The following is a 19,187-nucleotide window of genomic DNA, read 5'->3' as shown; positions in this document are numbered from 1 at the left end:
AATGAGTCACAAATGGAATCAGTCAAATCATACAAATAGCTTGGTGTAGCAGTTAATATGGATATAAAATGAAATGGTCACATATGCTCAGTTATAGTTAAAACACGTGGCAGAGTATATTGGTAAAATGCAATCAGTCTAAAAATGAGATTGCGTACAAAGCATTTGTGCATCTCATCTTAGAATGCTGCTGAGGTGTGTAGGACCAATACCAAATAGGACTAAAAGAGGGTATTAAATATATTCCAATAAGAGCAGCAGCATGAATGGTTATGGATTGATTTGACTTGAGGAAGAGCATTACAGTGATGCTGAAAAATCTGGACAGGCAGATGCTTGAAGATAGATACCATCTGTCCCAAAAAAAGCCTTCTTAAAATGATGCAAGTACCAGTATTATGTGAAGAACCTGGAAAAATACTTCAAACTGTTGCACATTGCTCCTATAAGGACTGTGAAGGTAAGATTAGACTAATTACAGCACACACAGAGGCATTAAAGTAGTCATTATTCCCATACTCCCTAGGTGCAGACTGCACTACAGAGCAGGTTGATAAGGCAGGCAAATACTATTTCCACACAACGTACTTGTCATGCAGAGAAGCCTAAATGGCAGAGACTGTAAAAACACATTTTTGCTGGTATCTCCACAATCAATTAAAAAGTGAGGTCCCAAAAATGTCTCCTGGCACCCCAGAAACAATGACAAATCCTTCAACGATAGGCAGGATGATAAAATGAGGGATAAAATGCCAGGAGCCTTTTTCGGACATTGTGCCTTCTGATAGATTTTTACTTACCACACAAAATTTGTAGACTACATAGAAAGGCCTGAATCATGTTTGTGTTGGAGTTGTAATAACAAATGACCAGTTCTGATATTGACATTTCTGATACAACATTTTTTTTCTTTGGTTTAAACTACAGACTACATCCAATATAATGCAGTGTAGTAAGTGGCCAACATTCTGTGTGAACATATGAACATGGAATGCCATAGGAAAGTTGTGAGCTCAACTCCTTTGAATATTTGTGCTTTTGGTCACGTTGAATGACTTAAAATTCATATTAGCTGTAAAGTAATGTGAGTTCATTCTCACTCTTCATTTGTTTCACTCATGAAATTATCTTTAGGATTTTTCTGAAATTTTGAAACACAAAATTGTAAGCAATTATAAGGAAGAACAGAATGTATAACATAAATCAAACTTCTGCGGGAAGGTGCAGCTACGAACTCACTTACATTTTCACCTTATGTGTTTGCATATTTAGCACAGTGCAAGCACATTTGAAATCTCCAGTTTATGCTGTATTATCAGTTTGTCATTGCAGTCACAAAATAATTTAACACTTACAACATTTTTCTCTTGTGAATTTTTCAAGTTTCAGTAATGTGTATAATTTATTCTCTCCTTTTTTTATATCAAAATTAAGGAACTTGTACCTCACCTGTATTGTTCTTGACACTGAGAAATCATTTAAACTTCAGTTGTGGTGAAAGTTATTTCATTATGACTGTATGCTACTTGCTTCTGTGTACTAACTAGCAAGAAAATTGAAATAAAAAAAAAAAAAAACTGGACACAGAACAACTGATTTGTTTAAACATTAAATACCTATGCACCGAGATGACAAAAGTTAGGGGTACCTACTAATATCTTGTCGGAGCTCTGTTTGCCTGCCATAGTGCGGCAACTTGACATGCCATGGACTCAACAATCCATTGGAAGTACCCTGCAAAAATATTGGAACATGCTGCCTTTATAGCCATCCATAATTCTGAAAATGTTGCTGGTGCAGTATTTGGGATTTGTGTTGGGCAATGTCGGTGGCCAGATCGTACACTCCAACTGTCCAGAATTTTCTTCACACCAGTCACAAACAGTTGTGGCCTGGTGGCATGGCACACCATCATCCATAAAAATTCCATCATTGTTTGGGAACATAAAGACCATGAATAGCTACAAGTGGTCTCCAAGAGGTTCAGCTGGACCAGAGGACTCAGTCCCTTCCATGTGAACACAACCCACATCATTATGGACCCATCAACAGTTGCCACAGTGCCTTGTTGACAACTTTGTTCCATGGCTTTGTGCGGTCTATGCCACACTCAAACACTACCTTCAGCTTTTACCAACTGAAACTGAGACTCATCTGACCAGGCCATGGTTTCCCAGTCACCTAGGGTCAAACCAATATGGTCATGAGCCCAGGAGAGTCACTGCAGGTGGAGTCATGCTGTTTGCAAAGGAGCTCATGTCGGTCATCTGCTGCCTTAGCCCATTAATGCCAAATTTCACCGCACTGTTCTAATGGATGTAATTATACATACCACATTAATTTCTGTGTGTTGCATGTCTGTTACAACTGACAACTGTATACAAATGCCACTGTTGTCGGTCATTAGCTGAAAGCATCAGCCACTGTGTTGTCCATGGTGAGTGATAATGTCTGAAATTTGGTATTCTCAGCACACTCTTGATACTGCGGATCTCAGAATATTGAATTCCCCAATGATTTCCAAAATGGAATTTCCCATGTGTCTAGCTCCAACTACCACTCTGCATTCAAAGTGTATTAATTCCAATTTTGCTGTCATAATCTCTTCAGAAACTATTTCACATGAATCACCTGAGTAAAAATGACTGTTCTGCCAATGCACTCCCCTTTTATACCTTGTGTATGCAATACTACTGCCATCTGCATTGCTATCCTATGACTTTTGTCACCTCAGTGTATTATTCATGTTTCTAGAATCTAAAAAGAAATGAAGTGAATGTGTTGTGGCGTAGGTAAAACACAATATTAGTTGTATCCTTTTTTTTTCAAAGTGTTTCACACCTGTAGTATACTACTTGTTATTTCAGGACTTCTGGGAACTATAGGGTTGGGCCGCAGGGATAGCATGAATGGAGTTGCTGGTGTTGGAGAGGAGAAGCTTCTTGAAAGTTGTGGGGACAAAATGCATCCACTTTATGGTCATGGGGTCTGCAAGTGGCCAGGCTGTGAAGTTATATGTGATGATTTCCAGTCCTTTCTCAAGTAAATATAATCAGTTAACATTTAATTCACTATTACACCCATAGGTGATGTAAGACTGAATTTGTATATTGGTGAAGTTCCCTGTGAATAGGTAGTTTTCTCTGTGTTTAATGTAGTCAGTAGCTATGGTGAATGATATGACTCACATTACCTAAGTTTACATCTCACATTATCTTCTAATAACCATTGATATTAGTTTTGTTTTGGCAGTATCAGTAAAATACTTTTGCATTTTTGTATTTATAATCAATTTTAACATTATGGAGATATATTATTAACACATGGAGAAACTATTAATGCTTTCCCTTTGTGCAAAGTCATCTGCTTCATACCCATTAGTGAATATTTAAGGGGGGGGGGGATGTTCATGAAAAACACACACTATTAAAAGATGCACCAAATCAACAATTTTGAAGATACAACAGTGAAATTTTGTACTATGCTTTACATGAAATTAACACATTTACTGTTAAGTTCCTTGGATTATATATATTTAACATTTTTATGGAAGTTAAAAAATTTTATTTTCAAAAAATAATTTATGTACCTTTTTCTCATAAAATATTCAAGAGACTTCTACAAAATTTTCTTTGTTTAATCTCTGTGCATAGTTAGTTATTTACATGTCTGATACATCATTTGAATGCTTCTTTTATCAGAATGATGTGGAATAAGTCAGTTTACAGGATATGTATACATAATCAGCGTTAACATTAATGATCACATTACCATTTTATTCCTACTCATGCAACAACAATTTTAAAAAGCTTTCTCTTTTTTCTGGTTACCAGCTTTTAAGTAGAAATTCATCATTAGAATAGAAGGAATTGTCCAGGACACATGATTTTAAACTATATTTAAAACTTGTCTTGCCACCTGTCAGACATTTTATGTTATTGGGCAAATGATCAAAGATTTTTATTGCTGCGTTCTGGACTCCCCCCGACAGCTTTAACAGTGGGTAATAAAGATCAATTTTTTCTTCTAGTGAAGTAGGTACAGGCATCACTTTTCTTTCCAAATTGTGATGGATTGCGTATGGTGAATTTTATTAGTGAAAATACACTGAAGAGGCAAAGAAACTGGTACACCTGCCTAATATTGTAGGCCCAGCGAGCATGCAGAAGTACTGCAACACTATGGAGCATGGACTCAAATAATGTGTGAAGTACTGTTGGAGGGAATTGACACCATAGATCTCTCAGGGCTGTCCATAAATCCATAAGAGTACGAGGAGGTGGAGATCTCTTCTGAACAGCACATTGCAAGGCATCCAAGATATGCTCAATAGCGTTCATGTCTGGGGAGATTGGTGGCCAGCAGAAGTGTTTAAACTCAGGAGAGTATTCCTGGAGTGACTCTGTTGCATTTCTGGATGTGTAGGGTGTTGTATTGTTCTGCTGGAATTTCCCAAGTCCATTGGAATGCTCAATGGACATGAATGGATGCAGGTGATCAGACAGGATGCTTACATATGGATCACCTGTCAGAGTCATATCTAGACATATCAGCGGTCACATATCACTCCTACTGTATGTGCCCCACACCATTACAAAGCCTCCACTGGCTTGAACAGTCCCCAGCTGACATGCAGGGTCCACAGATTCATGAGGTTGTCTCCATACTGTACATGTCCATCCACTCGATACAATTTGAAATGAGACTCATCTCACCAGGCAACACGTTTCCAGTCATTGACAGTTTAGTGTTGGTGTTGACAGGCTCAGGTGAGGCACAAAGCTTTATGTTGTGCAATGATTGAGGGTACACAAGTGACCCTTCAGCTCCAAAAGACCATAACGACGATGTTTCATTGAATGGTTCACACACTGACACTTGTTCATGGCCCAGCATTGAAATCTGCAGCAATTTGTGGAAAGGTTGCACTTCTGTCGCATTGAACATTTCTCTCCAGTCTTCATTGGTCCCATTCTTGCAGGGTTTTTTTCTGGCCACAGCAATGTTGGAGATTTGATGTTTTACTGGATTCCTGATATTCATGGTACACTCGTGAAGTGGTTGTACACGAAAATCCCCATTTCGTTGCCACCTTGGAGATGCTGTGATGTGACATTCGTGCACCACTATAACGCCATGTTCAAACTCACTTAAATCTTGATAACCTGCCATTGTAGCAGCAGTAATTGCTCTAATGACTGTGCTGACACTTGTTGTCTTATATAGGCATTGCTGAATGCACTGCCGTATTCTGCCAGTTTACATATCTCTATACTTGAATATGCGTGCCTATACCAGTTTCTTTGTGCGTAATTGTATTAATTTTATTGAAGGCCATTGGTGCTACTTGTAGTTGCTTAAAATTTTGTGGAATGACATGTTAATATAGTCTCTTGCTTCTTCAACTGAACTATTTAATCCTATATTTGCTGCTACATTTAAAAATTGATTGTTAAAAATACTTGCAGCTTGAATTATAAGTCACAACATTGGCATTTAGTTTAATTGTTATGGAATCTTGTACACTGACTGTCTGCCCTGTCTCCCATTTGGCAATGTCCCATATAGTTTCAATCTTACTATCTGCATTAGTTATTTCTGTCAGCATGTGCATACTTCCAGATATTTTAATGACTTTTCTTAAAATATTAAAGTATTGTTTGTGGTATATGAGTAATGCCAGATCTTGACTTACTCTGACCATTACACAGATATCCCTCTTCATCTTACATGATATTTTAATTCCCTTAGTTATCCATGGCTTACTTGCTTTTTAATAGATCTTTTGGATAATTTTTTAGGAAAGCATATTATAAATATTGAGACAGATTTACTATAGAATAAATGAAATTTGGCATTAGCATCTCTTTCTACATATACCTCATCCCATACCACCCCTTTTAGCTTGCTCTTAAAACATTGTATCCTGTTCTCATTAAAAAGCCTCACTACTTATATGAACCTGCCTCTGGGTTGTAAAGTGCCATACTGTTTTATATCCATTAATTGTGCATCATGATCAGATAGTCCATTAGCAATTGGGTACACATTAATGGTTTCAGCCTGAGTTCTGTCTATAAAAATGTTATCAACCAGTGTCCTACTATTTTGCTGCACATGAGTTGGGAAATAGACTACTGAAATTAGATTGAAACACCCAATTAATAATTCTAGCTCCTTTTCCTTTCCATATTGTTTAAGAAATCTACATTGAAAATGCCACAGAGCACTAAATGTTTCTTCTTGTCTGACAGGTAGCTCAATAATACATCTAGATTACTCATAAACAGCTGAAAGTTTCCTGGAGGGGATCTGTGGACTGTTACAGTCACCAAGAGAAGTATTCTGCAGTAACATGTCACAACCACATGCTATAGATTTTGATCGAAACAAAAATTATTTGTTTTAATATTTTTGACTTTTTAGTTTTGCTACTCCTACTTTTTCCATGTTATTTACATTGTGTTGAAAGAGGCACATAACATCTATCCATTCAGAATTTTCCACATGTTCTAGGCATACGATAAGCACATTGTCTTACTTTTCAACCCTATAATGTTCTGATCAAACAAACTGATTTTATTTTACTGGAAACTATTGCAGATATTATGGTCTTTACTGCTCTATTTTCTTTCAATATCTCTGCCTATAACCTGAGCCTGACCTAAAAAAAGTGCCCCTTTGATTCCAGCGATCACAGTGATTTTTTCTTGTGTGCTTGTGGCCACTCTTACACTTTCTGCATTGCTCAGCTAATCTTTTTGTTCCCCTCCCATTTAGGTGCAGGCCATGATTATTGCATCCCCATCTCACAATTGCAGGAACAGGCACAGACAGACATCGAACTTTGTTTTAATCAAAATCAACTTGATCAGCTCTTTCTTCACATGGCTAACAGCAGTGTTAAGCCAAGTATAATAGGAGTCTTTCAGAAGGGGTTTTGAATGTAACAAATAGGAAAATTTTAATAATTTTTCAATTTTAATTCTGTAAGTATAATATAAAATTCATGAAAAATTCGAATCACTTTGCCACATATCTCAGCTTGTACTCAGAATTTCAGAATCTACTCTTGACTTAAAATTTATTGGGTTTATAGAAATCAGTGTACAAAATTTCATAATTATAGCCTTCATAGATTCCGAGGAAAAGGTACATAAACCTTCAAGCATAATTTTCAGGAAATGCAATTTGAAGTTCAATCTGAAGTTTTTTCATACGTCACTTGTTCAGAAGGTCCCAGATTTGCACTCAGGATCATCTTTCCCTTCAAGGTTTCTCTTCTGGTTTCTTGTTTTCTGCCTTCTTTCCTTTAACAGGTCTTTAACTGACTTTTCAGCTTCAGAGCTGTGCTGTAAATCTATTTTTCTCAAGATGTCTTGAGCGAAATTTCCTATCTTAAAGCCCATTCTCTTTAATACCTTCATCCTCCCTACATTCCTATGATTAAATACAAGAACTGCATCATAATTTGCATTTCTAATGACTATAGCAGATGAAAATGTTGTTTTAGGGCGTTATTGTCATATGAGTGAATTTAGAGAATCATTTGAAGTTTGTTTTTTGCTATGAAGATACTTTTTTAGAAGTTAACAATCAGTCATAAATCTGTAAGTGGGTTTGACAGCATCCAGGATACAATTTGGAAGCCTCTCCTTGTGAATGTAGGGGCTTTTACCCGTCTGAGCCTGTAGGTATTTACACCCTGTAATGTGACAGGGATGATGAATGGGATGGTCATCTGATGCAATACATGGAAATATATTGCCCATACTGTACTTTTCATGTCACTTATACTGGATAGGTTCTGTATGATAGCCTTGCCATAATATACTTGAAGAGTGTCTATCATCTTCTTTGTGAGGCTGTTTTGTCCATCAATGCCCTTTGCATCTTCAAACTTTATTACTGCTCCTAAGATATGGAACAGAATCACAGATGGTCTGTAAAACCAAAGAGTATGTATCACAACCATTTGGATATAGCACATGCAAGTTTGCTTGAAAGCAATCCACAGAATCATTGTTCACCGAGCTATTATTGAAGAGTTGCTTCAAAAAGTGGGTGTGGCCAGAAAGTCGCATCATACATTTAATTGTTGTTGTTTCTTGATTGAAACTTTGAGAACTTATAGCCCATGAGTTCACTAATAAATCAAACACAAATTGAGAATGGTCATTTTTGGTCAATTTCGTGAAGTTAGGTTCTTTCATATATAGATTTATCATTTAATAATGATCATTTCGTGAAGTTAGGTTCTTTCATTTATAGATTTATCATTTAATAATGATCATCTTGTGAACTTGTAGATGCAGCTGTACATGTAATTCAAAAAATTAATTGTATTCAAAAAATTAATTGTATTCAAAAAATTAATTTTAGAATTAATGCAACTAAGCATTGATGAATGTTATAGAAAGAAAATGATATATTGGTATTCGAAATTTGTTCAGCACTTTTGAAAGTAGCTTAACTTTAGATGTTTCTGGGAGTTACTGAAGTGGTGAAATAATAATGATATTGGGTTAGCAAGGGGAAATATAAACTTTTGGCACAGTTATGGGACACAAGCTAAGATTGATAGTCGAGCTAAGTGCCGAGTTTGGTGACTGTTGTGTGTCAACACACTGTGGGCAGCTGAAAAAAACATTGTACTCAACCTGATAATATGTACCTGGTCACCATATCCCATTACTTGGGCATATGGGATATTCCAGTAGAAGGTCAATTGCTTACTTGCTTACTTACTTACTTACTTACTTACTTATGTCTCATGCTGTGTTACATGTGGAAACTGCTTGCGTGGTGCAACAAGAATCCCAGATGAGTAGTTTACTGTTTTAAGATACCCTGTTGATTTAATAAGTTATTATTTTTTCCCCATTCTGGGAAAAACATATATGCACTTGACATAAAACACCTAAGACTCTCAATGCATCAGTCTTGGTGATCATATTGCAGGCATGTGGTTGCAGATGCATAATCTATGTCAATTTTTAAACAAACAGTGGAAAATCCATGACGGAATAATGACAATTTTATGAAAAGAGTAGGTTGCTACTTGCTGTATTGTGGAGATGTTGAGTCTCAGACAAGTGCGACAGACAACTACTGAACACATAAGCTTCTGGCCAGAAATCCTTCTTCTGAAATAGACAACATACACACACACACATTCATGCAACTGAAATTCACACACACACATCACTGTCTGTAGCTCCTGGGGCCACTAGAAAGAAGTAAAGTTTCATGAAATTATCTTCAGAGAGAGTGAAATACTCTTCAAGAGAAGTTGTATTATCTTTCTCATTGAACAAATTACCATTTTAGTTTTGTCTCTGTGAAATACACTGGTGTCCAAAATTAAAGCAACAAACCTGTCCTGTGTCTAATTCACACTGTAGTCATACAGACTGTCAACAGATGTCCATACGATTGTGTTCTGTATGGAAGATGGCATTCTGGTCAATGCACAGTCATGCCAACGATGACGTTGGTGCACCTATCAAATGGGGCAGTGTTTGCTGGGTAGTTTCACATCCACAATCTCTGTGTACACAGTCACAGATGGTGCAGAATGTCACTGAGAAGACACTTACCAGACTCTCTGCAGTTGAGGATCACAGGAAGAATGGAAACAGGACAGATGCAAATTGTAGTGGTCAGCTCACTTAATGTGAATTGTTCTGTTGTTTCTCAGATGTGGCGACAGTTTATAGAGAATGAAACTGTATCCCAAAGACCAGGGCAGGGCTGATCATGTGTGACATCAGTAAGAGAGGACCGTTCTTTGGCTATAAGGGCATGCCTTAGTACTGCATGGCAACTAGCATCTGACCTTGCAGCATCCAACGGACAAGTTGTATCAAGGCAAACAGTGTACAGAATGCTTCAGCAGTGTGGCATTTATTGTCAGAGATCTGCTGTATGTGTACCTCTGACGCATCTTCTCAGGAGGGAACATCTAGGGTGGAGTCATCAACATGCCACCTGGAAGGTCAAACAGTGGGTCAATGTTCTTTTCACAGATGAGTCCCAATTTGGTCTGAAGAGTGATTCTCGATAGATTTGCTTCTGGAGAAAACATGGAATGTGATTTTGTGACTAGAACATTGTGGAAAGAGACCGATATTGAGGATGGTCCCTAATGGTGTGTACAGAGATTGTGTTGACTTCTCAAACACCTCATCATGAAATTGTATGGGTGAATTGGCAAGGATTAACTGCTGTCAGGTATCACGACAAGATTTTGGGACTTCGTGTCCAGTTGTTGTGAGGCACTGTGGACCCAGACTTTGCACTGATGGACGATAATACTTGACCTCATGGAGCATGGATGGTTGATGTTCTCTTGGACGTGGAAGATATCACATGCATGGCATGGCCTGCTAGGTCTCCTCATCTAAATCCCACAGGGTATGTCTGGGATACAATAGGGAGATGGGCTGCATCACATCAGTATCCAACAATCACTCTCTAAGAAATGCGAGCAGCTCTGCAGGAAGAATGGGTGTTGTTGCCTCAACATGTGATTAATAACATCACTCACAGCATACCCTGTTGTTATCAGATCTATATTGCTGCCAGAGATGGTCACATCTCATACTGAGCACAGTAACCAGTTGTCAGGATGTGTGTGCAGATAAGTTGAAAAAATGAAGAAATTTTTATCTACTGTTATGCATGTTGCAGTTGTTTTATGTTCTGTATTCTTTACATTGTTTCTACATTACTATCACCTGTTCATACTGTTTTGTGGCAAAATAAACACAAACTTGCAAAATTTCCATCTGTTGCTTTAATTGTGTATTAAATTGCACGGGAACCAGCTGGTCAGTCAGTCTCACAAAAGAATTGTTTTCTTTGTACTTGCTTTGTTTGTTTTGGACAAGGCTAGCCATGGCAGATGATTCAGAGTGAGGCATCTGGTTCTGGCTCTTGTCAGCATGCTGATCCTATGGCTTACAGTGTCTGTATCTGGAAGAAAGAAAGGAATATGCTTTTAGTGAATAGAAGGAAGTGTGAGGAGCCCAGTCATCTTCTGGATTGTCATTAAGCATCATGGTTTGTGCTCTATAGAGATACTGGTAGAATTGGAGCTGTGAGGACCAGTTGTGAGTTGTGCCTGGATAACTCTGTTGGTAAGAGGATTACATGCAAAATTATAGGTTTCAAGTTTGAGTCCAAGTCAACCACACAGTTAAAATGACCAGGAAGTTTCCAAGATAGTGCACACTTCATTGCAGAACGAAAGTTGCAGTGTAGTCCTCGAATTAGGTCTATATTACAACCCCCTACATAACACACCCATACAAAGTGACAGGGTAAGATTAAATTAATTACAGCATGTACAGAGGCATTTAAACAATCATTTTCAGTAGTCTCCATATGTGAATGGAACAGAAAAAAGCCTTTATAACTGGCACAGTGTGACATACCCTCTGCCATGCTGTTTATAGTGGTTTGCAGAGCACATATGTAGATGTAGATTGAGGCAACAATAGCTTTATTTATTTATGTACTTTTGAAGGATTGCAAGTGAGACATTCTGTTTTATGCTTGATCTGCATTAAAATTTCAATAGAAGCTGTGATGGATAAATTTTATTATGAAATGTATTCACAAATTGTGAATATGATTGTACATTGTCTGTACAATTTACTGGTAACATATGAAAATTTGTGCTCGATGGGAACTGGAACCCGGATTTTCCACTTTACATGAGTGCTCACCTTAACCTCTTTGGCTATCCATGCATGACTTATGGCCAGACCTAAACTTCCATATGTCCTAGTGTCTACAACCCATAGTGCTCAAATACAAATTGTATGATTCCCACACGGGGAGATACATTGTTTTTGCTCATCAGATGGCCTTGCTTGGGCATGAAATACAATAGGGCAGTGTATGTATTTTAGTGTCTGTATAGTTTGATGCAAGCTGACAAGCAATCTGAGGAGCAAAAACAATCTTTCTTCCTGTGCAGGAGTCACAAATTTTCCTGTGAGCACTATGGGACATAGACACAAGGACATATGGCAGTTTGGGACTGGCCATGAGTTGTGCACAGATAGCCAAAGCGGTTAAGATGACCTCCTCTGTAAAGCAGGAAATCTGGGTTTGAGTCCTGGTCTGGCACAAATTTTCACATGTTGCTAGTAAATAATATAGCCTGTGTACATTTCATAATTTAATATGGCTGTCAATTGTCAGCACTGTCTGTTCCTTTGGACACTCATGTATGTCTGAAGGGAACTTGCGTTGAACTATACAGACACTGTAAAATACAGACTCTGCCATACTGGATAAATTGTGTCTTTATTTTTAATTAAATACCATCATATTTTCTGATAAATCATAACCATGAAAATTTAAATTAATATAATTTTTAAATTTTATCACACATTACCAGGCATCTAAACACAGAACACACGCTAGATGACAGATCTACAGCACAGGCAAGAGTGCAGATGCAAGTTGTATCTCAGCTCGAGCTTCAGCTGCAGAAGGAGAGGGACAGGCTGCAAGCCATGATGCATCACCTTCATATGACCAAGCAACAAGCATCTCCCGAACCATTAAAAACAGAGGCAAGTGTAAGTTAGTGCGAATCACCTTCTTATTCAGTGACAGCTTTAATTTACACCACTCTTAATATCAGTATGTCTGAAATTGAACAAGGTAGTGTGAATTGTAGTATTTGTTTCATACTAGCCAAATACCCGGTGTTGTCCAGGTATGTATTTATTCCAGTTTAGAAAGAGATGTAGACACACACACATAGCATGTTATGCATAAATTTTCATCAAATGCTTTATGGTTATGTTTAAATGAATAACAGTAGTGTGCTATGAAATAATGATGGATTTAAAAGCATCAACTATAACTCTCTCTCTCTCTCTCTCTCTCTCTCTCTCTCTCTCTCACACACACACACACACACACACACACACACACACCACAAATATGATGTTTTTTGCTACAGTGACTTTATGAGTTTTGATCGTACTGACTGCTGGTCATATATAGTCCTCGTATAAATTTTCCTGGACTTTTGAGCATCTTTCTGAAGGATACAGAGGTTTTCTTCTTCTTCTTCTTCTTCTTCTTCTTCTCTCTCTCTCTCTCTCTCTCTCTCTCTCTCTCTCTCTCTTTTTTTTTTTTTTTTTTTTTTTTTTTTTTTTTAATGGGGATTCTGTGTCTGAAAATTAGACAAATGCTCAAACAAGAAGTAATATATTCCCCAAAATTAGCTTAAAATTACTCTATCATATTTTTCAGTCATTGTGCAGCAAACTGAATGAAATGAAATAATGTTAAATAATTTGAATGATATTTCTGTCTCACGCTTTACTTCACACATGCTAGTGTAAGATATGTTAGAGCTGATATGCTGCTCTCAGTTCAAATTAGCAGGCATATTTTACAGGAAAACATTCAATTTTGGTGGTAACTGTATATATGTCCAGAAAAATGTTGACTGCAGTAATATGATTAAATTTTGACTGTCTATAGAGTGAAAGAAACAAAGAAGTCACTGTAGGTAACCTGTGGACACAGCCACTAGGCTGTTGCTTAGATTGTATAGAACTATGAAATTGTGGGGGTTTTAATTGCTTTATTTTACCCAGTGTTTCAAATAGCTTCAGACATTGTCTGTATGATTTAAAGGGCCAGTTGAGGAGTGAAACAGTTCTGGAGTGATTGCCAAACCACGAATTTATGCATGCAGGCCTGTGAACATGGCTGTTGCCACCCCTGTGAATATGTCTTTTGTTATTGTGGGAGACAGAAAAGTCCACAGCATACTGAACACAAAGATTTAGTACAGAAGGAAACACTTGGTCACCAAGAATGTTGAAATAAGCATCCTGATTCATATTCACAATAACCTGAATGAGTGTGCCCAAGACCAGGTATGAAAAACACCCCTGAAACATTTCAGAACCATCACCAATCTGAACTCTATGCTACACACACTGCAGTTTAACTCCTTATTAGATTGTCAGTCCAATCGGTACCTTGCATCATTTGAAAAGATACAAAACCGTGGCCGGGCAGACCACATTATGAGCCTCTGGTCAGCTACTGTTCAGTTTCTGTGTTGTTTCATCAATTGTAGATGTGCAGCTTTAAGTGCTGCTGTGAGCAAAGGAGGGCCTTTTGCATGATACCTGAGTCCAAAAGATCATTGCCACCCTTTGCAATATTGCTCAGAAGCTGGTTAAGATGGGCAATCATTCACTGCCTGCAGCAATTCCTTTTGAGTCTGGACTCAAGTGTCACTGACACCACATGAGACTTGTCTCCAGACCCTGTCGGTTAGGATTTTGTTTACAGCTACTGTTCTTATGCTGTGTTACTTGGTTGTCTGTGGTTACACCATTCATTGTAGACACAGTGGTCAATCTGAGTTGATACATCAACAAATTGGGCAACTTCATTCATGCAGTGGGCATATTGAAACACAATGCCTTGATTTTGCCATCCTGGCATGTTTCTACATTGATCCATTTTACTGCAATGATTCCATACGACCCACTGGCTCATGCATACAACTTCACTGCCATGACTTATATCAGCAGTGAAGACTCACATAACTGCTTTGTAACAATACTACACCATTTTCCCTGCTCTAAAGTGATTATTGTGCTCTTTTTTTTTTTTTTTGGGGGGGGGGGGGATGATATTTTGTCCATAAAGCTTATATAGGCATACACAATTTCATTTTTGCCATGTGCATATGGAGTCAGCTCAGACAAAATACTGCACGTCAGTGTGTCATATGAAGTCCTGCAATGACAGAAAACATTGTTTTGTTTTTGTTACAAACAAATTTTTTAAATGAAATTTTGTGTGTTCATTCTATAGAGTGGTCCCCAATTAATGTAGCTCAATATCTGGTTAAACAATATTGATTAACAGGGCCAAATGAACACACAAAATAACCAGCACTCCAGCTGCTGCATGGTGGCAGTTGACAGCTTTGGGCAGTGGGGTGGGGTGGGGGGATGGCAAGTGAGATGAGGCAAACTGGGTGACTGGGTGGAGGAAATTTGGTAAGGGAAACGTGACAAACAAACATTTACCTGCCTTTCATTGCCTGCTGTTGTTGCAACTGACTGACAGAGGACAAGCCATGTAGCTTCTGTTCTAATACAGTGTGAACCATTTATCACATTCAAGACTTTTACAGAATGACCTGCTATTTCGGAATCCATGTGCCTACTTCCCCTGCCTCATGTGCTGACTTGCACTGTACTATTTGCCAGTACCATGAAGCACTACTATGCAATTATTGCTGGGGTGTGGGTGATTATTTCTTTTGTAGCCCTCAATATTGCAGTAGACTAATATGGAATTGCTTTGTTGAGTGGTCACAGAAAAAAGCATTTTGTTTGTAACCATAAACAAACTGATGATTTTTCTCAATGTTGGATGTTACATACAACACATGATGTGTTATGTGCAGTGCTTTCCTGTTCTTCCATTTAAAGCATTGAACATTGCAGAGACAGTGTTGCAAATATCTACAAAAACATCAAAGAGAATTTGCCTGGCAACTATTACAGGAGGCACCCAATATGTAACAGCCTATGTAGTGTATACAAAGCATAATAATGTGTAACACATAATGATTTACAAGAGTACAGGGTTATTACAAATGATTGAAGCGATTTCGCAGCTCTACATTAACTTTCTTATTTGAGATATTTTCACAATGCTTTGCACACACATACAAAAATTCAAAAAGTTTTTTTAGGCATTCACAAATGTTTGATACGTGCCCCTTTAGTGATTCGGCAAACATCAAGCCGACAATCAAGTTCCTCCCACAAGTGTTTGACTTTGTCATCGGGTGTCAGGGCTTGTAGCAATTGTAGACGGTAAGGCTTCTGCTTTAGCCTTTTCCGTAAGATTTTCCAAACCGTCGGCTGTGGTACGTTTAGCTCCCTGCTTGCTTTATTCGTCGACTTCCACGGGCTACGCGTGAAACTTGCCCGCACGCGTTCAACCGTTTCTTCGCTCACTGCAGGCCGACCCGTTCATTTCCCCTTACAGAGGCATCCAGAAGCTTTAAACTGCACATGCCATCGCCGAATGGAGTTAGCAGTTGGTGGATCTTTGTTGAACTTCGTCCTGAAGTGTCGTTGCACTGTTATGACTGACTGATGTGAGTGCATTTCAAGCACGACGTACGCTTTCTCGGCTCCTGTCGCTATTTTGTCTCACTGCGCTCTCGAGCGCTCTGGCAGCAGAAACCTGAAGTGCGGCTTCAGCCAAACAAAACTTTATGAGTTTTTCTACATATGTGTAGTGTGTCGTGACCATATGTCAATGAATGCAGCTACAGTGAATTTACGAAATCGCTTCAATCATTTGTAATAGCCCTGTAATGTATTGTAAGGGAAGTCTTCACAATTTTGAGAGTCCGTAAGTTTCTTGACAGTGCCTGTGTTAGTCTTGAGCAAGAGTATACTTTTTTGTTGTGTATCCTGAAGGTTTTCTATCTTTTGATCTGCAAATGTTTGGGCATAGTTCATATTGTCTCCTGTTATGAAGATATGATGATGTCTAATTTTCTGCCAGTTTATGAATAGCAGTATCCCCTAGTTTCATCAGTAAAATAATTTGATTCATTGTGTCTTCTGATCATCATATGTAGATAAAAAAGAGCTTAATTATTATATAGAAGATTTTTTAAAATTCTTAATGCTCTAAAGAAATATGTTATTGTATGTAGTGACTGCAGTACTAATTTTTTGAAACAAAAATATTTGAAAAATTTGTGGTTACATATAATCATTTTAGTAGCTTTTCCCAAGAAAGCAACTATAACAAAATCTATACAAAAATCATGCAAATGGAACACTATAGGGATAAAAGAACCATGCCAAAATAAGATGAAATTGTAGTTATACAAGCAGACTAAACATTCTGATTTCCTTGAATACTGTAAATGACGCACACAAATACAACTTATTTTAAAATAAAAAGAAAAAAGGAAATAATAACAAAGTAGAGAATTCCAGGAACAAAACTAAAGCCACCTGGAAAATAATCAGATGTGAAATTGGTACTAAATCATTTAAGCACAGTGTTATTAACTTGATTCAAAATGGTGAAATTGGTACTAAATCATTTAAGCACAGTGTTATTAACTTGTTTGAAAATAACAAATAATTTATAAAATGACATTATTCATGTATCCTGTAATACCTAAGGAATTGCCAAAAATTATAAAGTGGTTTCTGAATAGCTTTTCAGTGGTTATGAGGGATACCAGATATTACCATCAAAGAAGGTGTAACCTTTATTTTAGAACAATTAAAAGACTTTTCGACTTTGAAAGAAGCCTATTTTCAAATAATCCACAAACTGTGAATGTAAGTGTAGCACACAAGAAGAGTGACAAATGTAACATTGCTATCTTCAGACCCATATCACTTTTGTGGGACTGCAGCAAAAATATTGAAGCACAAGAAAGAAACAGCTTTGTTAAATAAAGAAATGCTAATAAATGAATCACAAATGGATTTCAGACCTAGCAGGTCCACCCAGTGCTCAAATTTTGCATTTATAAGGGAATATTAACATAATTATATAATAAACAATATGTTTCCGGTATATTTCTCGAACACCGCAGAAGATGTGCAAAAGCAAATCAGACATGGAGTTCCTCAGGAGTCTGTTCTAAGCATTAGCCAAATTCTTCTCTGTGTAAATGAATGGGTAGAATAAAAAAATAATAGGACTGCAGTAAATTTTGCAGAGAACATAAATATTTTCATTAGATTACATGATGAAAATATCTGTTGGAATCTGCAGTAGCTGACATATTGATTTTGAATTAACATGCTCCTCATAAAATCTTAAAAACTGTAGCAGTGAACCTTCACTCTACATACAACCCTCATCCTGAACTGTATCTATTTGTCATTGAAGGCAAAACTGCCACAACTGTTAGAAATACAAATTTTTAGGTATAATATTGAAGAAGAAATGAAAATAAAACAACACTGTACTTGGAACTAAATACACAATATCCGCATTCAAAATATGAGCAACTCATCAGTGGTAACATTGTCCATAGCAGTTTTGAGTCATCACTGATGTAATTTTTTTCTGGAGGAACGTCACAGTTAGCATTTGGGCAACTTCATTCATGCAGTGGGCTACGGAAACACAATACCCTGATTCTGCCATTCTGTCATGTTTCTGCATCGATCCATCTTACTGCACTGATTCTATATGACCCACTGGCTCATTCATACCCACTTCACTGTCATGACTTACATAAGCAGTGGAGATTCACATAACTGCTTGGTAACAATACTACACCATATTCCTACTCTAAAGTGACTACCATGCTCTTTTTTTCTTGGGGGTGGGGGGTGACATTTTGTCCATCAAGCTTATTATTAACAGAGACAGTTGAACACACAAAATAACCAGCACTCCAGCTGCTGCATGGTGGTTTGTTGAGATTAAAGAGAATGAGTGGTAAAGCAAATTACACACATATATTTCTTATATAGAATATACATTTATTTATTTTATTGATCCATCCGTTGCCAATAAATATAGTATGGATGTTGTCAAGGGTACATGTAAGCCATTCCAAAGAAATGGGATACAAACAATATATACATAAAAAAGTACAAAACAAAATAATACAATGAAGTTAATAATAATACAATGAAATTAATATAGCCTATATACATCCCTGCTTGTTATTTTAAATGCATAGTCTGTTTTTCATAAGGCTTTCATTTTGTCCTCCCTAAAAGGCAAGTCCTTATATACACAATACTGCTTAAGTACATATTTACATCACACAACAGCTGTCCTTTAAGAATGAAAATGTAATGAATGATTAGGTAATGAATGATTAGGTACAGGTAGAGTATTTTCCATTTTCCCTTTATAAATATCATCAGAAAAAATTTATTGACCTAAATAGTCATTTACATAATAAAAACATTGTTCTACTAGAAATTTTTTAAATTCTGTTTTAAATTTGTTATCATCTAACTGCCTGATGTTGACTGGTAGTGTGTTGTACAGTTTTGCACCGATATGGCTCACATGCCTTTGTGTATTTGTTCTTTTTGTTCGCTGAGTATGGAGTGCTGTGCTATTACAGGTATTGTAGGTATGAAAGTCGGCATTTGTCTGAAAATCTG

The 19,187-nt window shown here is 37.3% G+C and overlaps 1 protein-coding gene across 1 annotated transcript in view; it reads left to right on the top strand.

Annotated features, from left to right (window-relative positions):
* Positions 1-19,187, top strand: part of LOC126249483 (forkhead box protein P1) — a 777,252-nt gene that overhangs the window by 604,072 nt on the left and 153,993 nt on the right. Inside the window, exons 8-9 of the mRNA XM_049951136.1 lie at positions 2,868-3,042; positions 12,413-12,596. Coding sequence (XP_049807093.1) covers positions 2,868-3,042; positions 12,413-12,596 — 359 coding nt within the window. The remainder of the gene's footprint in view (positions 1-2,867; positions 3,043-12,412; positions 12,597-19,187) is intronic.

Source organism: Schistocerca nitens, chromosome 3 (assembly GCF_023898315.1).
Source record: "Schistocerca nitens isolate TAMUIC-IGC-003100 chromosome 3, iqSchNite1.1, whole genome shotgun sequence".
NCBI lineage: Eukaryota > Metazoa > Arthropoda > Insecta > Orthoptera > Acrididae > Schistocerca > Schistocerca nitens.
The sequence above is the reverse complement of the archived record's forward strand: the minus strand, read 5'-3'. Positions and strand labels throughout refer to the sequence as shown.